This window comes from Gymnoscopelus braueri (assembly GCF_963280865.1).
Source record: "Gymnoscopelus braueri genome assembly, chromosome: 4".
Classification (NCBI taxonomy): domain Eukaryota; kingdom Metazoa; phylum Chordata; class Actinopteri; order Myctophiformes; family Myctophidae; genus Gymnoscopelus; species Gymnoscopelus braueri.
In genome coordinates, this window is record NC_137605.1 from 57,606,923 (window position 1) to 57,614,950 (window position 8,028).

The 8,028-nt window shown below is 41.3% G+C and overlaps 1 protein-coding gene across 4 annotated transcripts in view; it reads left to right on the forward strand.

The window, feature by feature from the left end:
- otoa (otoancorin) overlaps window positions 1-7,445 on the forward strand; it is a 51,337-nt gene extending 43,892 nt beyond the window's left edge. For all 4 annotated transcript variants that reach the window (XM_080427464.1, XM_080427461.1, XM_080427462.1 and 1 more), the window contains 3 exons: window positions 1,617-1,714; window positions 4,633-4,822; window positions 5,956-7,445. In XM_080427464.1, coding sequence (XP_080283590.1) covers window positions 1,617-1,714; window positions 4,633-4,822; window positions 5,956-6,038 — 371 coding nt within the window. In that variant the 3' untranslated portion in view covers window positions 6,039-7,445. The remainder of the gene's footprint in view (window positions 1-1,616; window positions 1,715-4,632; window positions 4,823-5,955) is intronic.
- Window positions 7,446-8,028: the final 583 nt, after the last annotated feature.

Sequence of the window (8,028 nt, forward strand, 5' to 3'; positions counted from 1 at the left end):
GTGCTAAAGGAGTGACTCTTGAGAGGTGTTTCACCATGCAATGCAAGTCAATGGGAAGAATATACAGAATTCAAGTTTTACTCAACGGAGCAACTCTTGAATGCTGTATATCTCAACAATATTTGGTGTTACATCATGGCAAGGTAACTACACAACCCACACCTCTACCAAAGTATCATTGTGCTGTAAAAGTGAAAACAATGTACTGCTCTATGTCTGAGCTTTGAGAAAGTGGCAAACAAAGTGGCAAACAGTCATAATGTTCAGTGTGGTCCAGGGACCCTCAAGGCTCCTTGAAGGGGTTTCAAATGGACCCTTACAGGTCCGTAACTCTGAGAGTGTACAAATGGAACCAAATGGACCATTAAGGTCCGTAACTCTGAGAGTGTACAAATGGAACCAAATGGACCCTTACGGGTCTGTAACTCTGAGAGTGTACAAATGGAACCAAATGGACCCTTACAGGTCTGTAACTCTGAGAGTGTACAAATGGAACCAAATGGACCCTTACAGGTCCGTAACTCTGAGAGTGTACAAATGGAACCAAATGGACCCTTACAGGTCCGTAACTCTGAGAGTGTACAAATGGAACCAAATGGCCCCTTACAGGTCCGTAACTCTGAGAGTGTACAAATGGAACCCCCCAGCAGCAGTGAGAACCCCACTGCATTAGTTCATTGCGCATGAAACCCACCAGGCTCACAGGCATAAGACCCCATGTCCACTGGGCTTTTTTCCTCGACTGAAAACGCCAAGGCACTCGCCTAAAAGTGCTTCCTGGCGCCCAAGTTGAATTATTTTAATCTTTTGGCAGGCAAAGCGCACCGTGTGCACGCACGAGCGCAAGGTGAATTTGGCACTCCTGTTATAAACAAACTGTGCTGTGCTCAGGAAAAAAAGAAACATCTTGGTGGACACGGGGCCTAAGTGCACGGAAAAGCTGCTTTTCTTCCGCTCTAGGTTAATGAATGCAGAAAAGAACTCAAATGTTTTACTTAATTAAAAGTATCAATACTGCAATGTAGAAATACTCTGTTGCAAGGAATTAGTGTTAAAGTGTAAAGGTACAAAAGTATTGGTATCAAAATGTACTTAAAGTACCAAAAGTAAAAGTGCTAATGTTTGAAAATAGCAGATCTACAAGCTTACAAAGCGTTGCGATGTGACGCGTTGTGAGCTTGTAGATCGGCTATTTTCAAATAGCCTAGGTATAAAATAGGGCTGAAGTGGTTAATGTTTGTATGTTTTATAATGTAATAATTTGTATCTGCAAAGTAACTAGTAACTAAAATTCTCAAATCATTGTAGTGGAGTAAAAGTGCAATATTTGCCTCTGAGATGTAGTGGAGTAAAAGTACGGAAAATTGGAAATACTCCAGTAAAGTAAAAATGCCTACACATTTTACTTAAGTACAGTACTTGAGTAAATGTACTTAGTTACTTTACACCACTGCACTCACTGGCCGTGCATGGACACTCTTCTCGTACACTTGAAGAGGTTTTGTCCACTGTCTTTGTTTGACATTTTCTCAAAGCTCCCAGGCTATGGCAGAGCTGTCCTCTGCAGACCGGTCTGTATTCTCTAATGATCTCTCTGTCTCTGTGTGTCCTCCCAGCGTCTCTCAACCCTGCGGAGATGTCCTCCATAGATGCCGATGTCTTCTCGTACCTCAGTCAGTCCAGCATCCCGCTCATCCCAGCGCAGACTTTCAACGTGAGTCAAACACTGTGGGACTGACGGTCGTTCTTGACCTTTTCTGTGTGTGTGTGTGCGTGCAACGTTTCACAGCAGTCAGACGCTGTGTCAATTTCGTCGACTAAAACTAGGACGAAAAATGTTCGGCGACTACCTTTTTTTCACTGACGAAAACGAAATAAAAACTAAGCTACGATGACTAAAACTAAGACTAAATATATTGACAATTTCGTCAACAAATGAAAACTAGACTAAAATGTTAGGGAGGGACTAGTGGAGAAGAGATCCAGTAGAACTAAAAAGACAAGTCATTTTATGTTTGGTTGCACTCTGAAAATAGCAGATCTACAAGCTCACAACGTGTCACACTGCGACACGTTGTGAGCTTGTAGATCAGCTATTTTCAGCATGCAACCAAGTGTAAAATCAGCCATTACGACGCCATCAAGGCACCACCAAAATACATTTTTTAAAATCTTATGATATTTTGTAGACTAAAACTATGACTAAGACTAAAAACATTTCAGATGACTAAAATATGACTAAAACTAAATGAAATTTTATTGAAAAGACTACTACTAAAATCAAAATTTGCTGTCAAAATCAACACTGGTCAGACACATTCGTGATTTGTGTCATTGTGTGCAAAACGGCCCCCTCCCACACAGGTTGAAAGCTAATTGTAGCCAATCGTAATGGAATCTGAAAAACCTGACACTGCCAGGTATTAATTGATGAATTCATCCACCAACCACTGCCAGCGTTTTTACCTTTTTTTGACGATCCACGGGGACCCACGGAAGCCACGATGTGGACACAGATGTAAACAATGCGTCCTTGGCAGGCAAGTGTTGGATTTGAAAGACTTGGCAGGCAATGTGTTGATATTGCTGCTTTTCTTCCTTGTTGTATATCGTCGGTGTCCGGGACGAACCAGCTAACTCCATTTTCAGCTTTTTTTTCCTTTTTCATAAATCAATGCTATTGAACACCTTTTACGTCTGTGTAAAAAATCTAAACATTTGAACCAATGAAAAGTATTAAAAAGCGCCTCTGACGAAACCTCCCAACTCCATTGGATCCTCAAACTGTCCGTCAAAAACAAGCAACTCCCCCTCTCTACTCTGCTGCAGCCTTTTCAAAACACAGACCAGAGCGCACTGCGCAGTGAACGAGGAGGAGTATCACATAAACAGACTCCCCGTAGTCTGTTAAAACTATGCAGTGTACCTGTTTATCAAACTTAGCACTGACGCTAATGTTATGAAAACAAGTAATTTTATTTCTAAAATCCATGAAGTGTTTAATGAAGAGAGCAATGTGACAAGAAGAAAGGAGTTGATAGCATTTCTGTCGCGACTCGCGCTAGTTCTACTGAAACTCCTCTTTGCAAAAGTTATTGTAATATTTAAAGTCCTGTTTATTATTGTTGGCCTATATAAGTGTCATGAAGCATCAGGGCATTAATTCACACGTTGTTGTGATGCATTGTGAGCTTGGAGATCCATTGTTAGCTTTTGGAAATGTGTACCCTTTTGAAACCTCCCTCAGCAGCAAGTGGAGCTATTGTTGTTTGGACAACAACTCCATTTCAGCTTGATTTCTGCTCGTCTGAAACAACTATCTCCACTTGCGCTGGATTTGGGTAAAGTGGTGATAGTATAATGACACATGCAAGTATCTGACGATATATAAAGTCACTATACCAACTTTGATGAGGCAGTATTGCTTTGTTTTAAAAAATATAAGGTTTTCTTCATTTCCTGAAAAACGTATTTTGTTTTTTCGTTTCCTGAACAATGAGCGTTTTGGAGTTAGCAGTTTCTGGCTGGACAGCAGAGATATACAGTTTATTATTATTATTATTATTATTATTATTATTATCTTACAATAAATGCACGGAATCTCTGTACGTACGTCTTTGGTTCAAGTATCTCGAGAACCGTTAGACCGACCGACTTCAAACTCAGACAATCCAAGGGAGTCGAGTACCCGGCGTCAAGTCGGTCAGATAGGCGGTTGTCCAGAAGCGCCGATCCCACCGATGCGCCCATTGTACAAAAGGCTCTGGTCGTGGCCGAAGTGAGCCAATTGATTGCCACGGCAACCCCAGCCTTCAACTTTATCTTATGCTTATCCAACAAATGTGCAAGCGTGCAGCATTATTAAAACATTCTCTGCCAGGTATTAATTGTCTCCGCCAGGCCGAAAGGCATGGGGAGAGAGTATGTTTTGCCCCCTGTCCGTCCGTCCGTCCGTCCGTCCGGTCGGCCACTGCACAGGACGTTCTCCTCTTCTAGCTGTCTGTGGGAGCAACGTCACCCATCTCACACGCCCCCAGCGCGGGAATCGAACCCAGGATCTTCTAGCTGTGAGGCAACAGCGCTACCGAATGCCCCGTGTCCGGGGGAGGGGAACTGGGTGGGAAGGGTTAGTCACTGCATGTATTCCTGCAGGCTGGGTCGGAGCCTGACAGTGGGGAATGTTGAACGGGAGGAGTAAATTGGACTACATTAGGAGAAAACAGAGAGAAAAAAAGTGAGAGAGGGTGGGATGAAAATGTTATTACAGGCGAAAATTCTTAAAAATATAATTAGTTTATACTTAGTCGGACGCATGTGCGCCCGTGCGTCTCGTAACTAGGCTATACACCCTCCACCATTGCACAAATGCCTTCTAAATCAGTAGTTCTCTAAAAAATCATGGACCCCCAAATTGATATATATATTTAGCCGCGGACCCCCCTCATCTGAAAACCTTTTGTGCCAGGGAATCCCCGGAAGAGAAGATTCGTGTTAAAAAAAAATCTAAATTATTCAAGATTTTTCAAAAATGTCCCAAAATAGCAGATGATGCAAGCTTGTAGATCTGCTATTTATTGAGAACCACTGTTCTAAACCACTGTTCTTTTCTGTTTTCTGATGTTATATATATAGGCTCTGTCGGTCAGCCAGCTCCTGGCTCTGGGTCCTGACAACGCCGCCATGGTCACGGACGCTCAAAGGGCGGAGCTGTCCCAGGACAAGCTGAGTGCTCTGGACAGCGCTCTGGACCCGGACGTGTCCCGCTCCGACTCCCCCGACGCTCCTGACCCCCCGAAACCTGCCGAACAAAGTGTCTGGTCAGGTAGGAAGACCCCCTCCTTTTCTTTTACTTGAAGGAATAGGTGTGTGTGTGTGTGTGTGTGTGTGTGTGTGTGTGTGTGTGTGCGTGTGCGTGTGTGAGTGTGTGTGTGTGTGTGTGTGGCCACACTCTGAGATGTTTAGTAGATGCACGCACACGCATGCACACGCATGCACACATGCGCACACACGCATGCGCGTGCGTGCGCACGTGTGTGTGTGTGGTGGGGGGCTCTAGTCTAGTGTGGCTTGCATTGCCCTCTAGTGTTGGTTCTACAGATTTGCCTGGGGGGGGGGAAAAGGAGCGCTCCTTTTTCAATTTCCCTGGTTTTCCAATTTCCCTGTAACACTCTGGCAGTTAAAGAGTTAAGGTTGGGAGGGCAATTTTACTACATCTACTACATCTCTATTTAACACTTATTTTAACAATATCACTTACAGCACTTGTAATCTATTTATTCCGTTAAAGTGTTCTTGAAATGCGTATTCTATTATCTTGAGAATTCTCCTTGATTTCTAAATTATCTCTAAATTATGTTGCCAAGTCAAATCTCTTTCATGTCAAAACATATTTGGTTAAAAAATAAATATTGTCAAAAAATAAATATTGTTGAGGGGACTTCTCCAAGAGCCACCACGGCCTGCATGTGGGACCATGGGCCAGCTTTTGAGCCACACCACTAAGTAATCCCATTATTTTAAATTTTGCAATTTAAAACCAATGTAGGCATTTAGCAGACACTCTTATCGAGAGCGACTCGATAAGAGCAAGGTTACAATGAGCAAGGTAAACACATGCATCAAATACAGAGAGATAGTGTAGTGCCTCAAGAAACTAGGATCCCAGATAAACCATGAACATAGTTTAAATATTATACTATCAAAATAACATTATGTAGCCTACATTGAAACTATTAACCTGACGCCAGATGGAAGAAGCTTGCTTCACACTTGTTTCACAACCTACTTCCATTTGGGATCTTGGTAGCCCAACCGCTGCAAGACGGCGGTCCCTTTTTTCAAACTACTAAATAGACAAAGTATAAAAAGTTTATATAATCATCACCTGTCCCCTCTCTCTCCCTGTGTGTCCCCTCTCTCTCCCTGTGTGTCCCCTCTCTGTGTCCCCGTGTGCAGGAGCCCCGTCTGTCATCATGGAGGGGACAGTGGCTTGGGGGAAAGCCGTCCTGTGTCTTGTCCTGGGTCTCTTGCTGCTCTGAAGACTCACTGCATTCACTAAGACCAGTGCTTCTCAAACGTTGGTTTTCTAATGTCAAGGACCCCCATAACTCCATGGAACCAAATGGACCCGTGAGGGAACCATTTGAGGGACGGGTCCATTTGGTTCCATTCGTACACTCTCAGAGTTACACACCTGTAAGGGTCCATTTCAAACCCCTCTCAAGGAACCATGAGGGTCCAGGGAACCTACTTTGAGAACCACCGCCTTGCTATTATTGCTGTTGCTTTTTACCATTCAAATCACATAGTCCATGTGTAATCGCACGCCAAAACATAGCCGATCTTCAAGCTAGTCAATCTGCAATTTTTTGGCCTTGTATCACAATTAGGGATGCACAATATTGAGTTTTGGACGATATCCGATAAAGGGTTATTTCCATGGTCATATCGACAGATATCAATTCCGATATTGCAATACCAGTTTCCACATACCTGTTCTGATATAGACATTTCGGCAAATAACAAACTATTTCCATGGTGATATCAACTGATATCCATATTGACATTTTGGCCGATAACCGACTATCGCAATACTAGTTTCGACCAGTAGGGTTTGCTGTATACATCAACTGCATACTGATCTGTCCAATACCAATAATCATCGGCAAATACTTACATATAATGCACTTTTGAGGAACTATCAGCCGATGTCTTTGATATATTGTGCATCCCTAATAAAAATAAGAAGCATAACCTAGTGCTTAAGAGCTGTTAAATGTAGATCAACTATGTTTGACCGTACAGTAGGAGATAATAAGAAATATATCTGATTATTATTATTTTTTTAATTGGAGACAAAGCTGCAGATTGTAGCAGAAAAGCAAGTTACGTATGCAATGAAAGCACCTTTATCCAATATGGGAAAAGACATTATATATATATCTACTGCACTTTCCAGGTAAATATGTATGTTAATTATTAGTTCAAAGACAGGAGATGAATGGTAACAGTACGTGTAATTTAAGCAGGGGCGGACAGGGTACTCGGATTAATTACTTAAGTAAAAGTATCAATGCTACAATGTCGAAATACTAACTTTTACTTGAGTGAGCCAAAGTATTGGCATCAAAATATTACTCCAAAAGTATCGGAACCTTTTCGAAAATATTTCAAATAGACAAAGTATAAAATTGGGTTTAATGGGCTAATGCATGTAAAATTTTCAAATAATTAAGAAGTATAAATTATTGGAAAAATGGAAATACTTAAGTAAAGTAAAAAGTACCAATTTATTTTTACTTAAGTACAGCACTTAATTAAATGTACTTAGTTACTTTCCACCTCTGCTTTTAAGGATGGTTGTCATTTGCTCTGTGTGGACGGTGTGAGAGATGTTATGATGTCATCAGTGCTGCTGATGATGTATGAATAAAGATGGTATAGTTATGCACAGAAGTAGTACTCAGATATTTTTTTTTACTTCAATACCACAATACACATCGCTCACATAATATCATGGATACTTGTATAGTATCGCAGTATAGTATTTCTTTGTTAAAATGAGTGATAAGCTACTAGCTATTGTGACAGCAATCATTGCTACAGTTTGTGTTCAGTAACAGGGGTCTCCATCTTCAGCTCACTAGTAAACAGAAAATACATTTTCAGGTTGGGATACTTATTTTATCCAATCAAGAGAGAGAACTCATACATGATACAGGATAAACAAGTGAAATTGGAAGTGATGAAACAAAGAAATGAGCAGACACTATTGGAACTGGAACACTGATAAATGGGTATTATCTCCGTATTCGCTGAAATTGGCAACCTTTTACTAAAGGGCTGGAGAGACAAAAAAACAAAAAACACTCTATAGCAATGATTACTATCACAATATAAAGCTTTAACATTTGAATAAAACATTTGTATTTATTTCTTAACCAGAAAATACCTACCTTTAAAGGTGGATGCCTAACTAACGCTCCCATCCGCCAAAAGATGGGAATTAATGCATGCACAGTATACAGT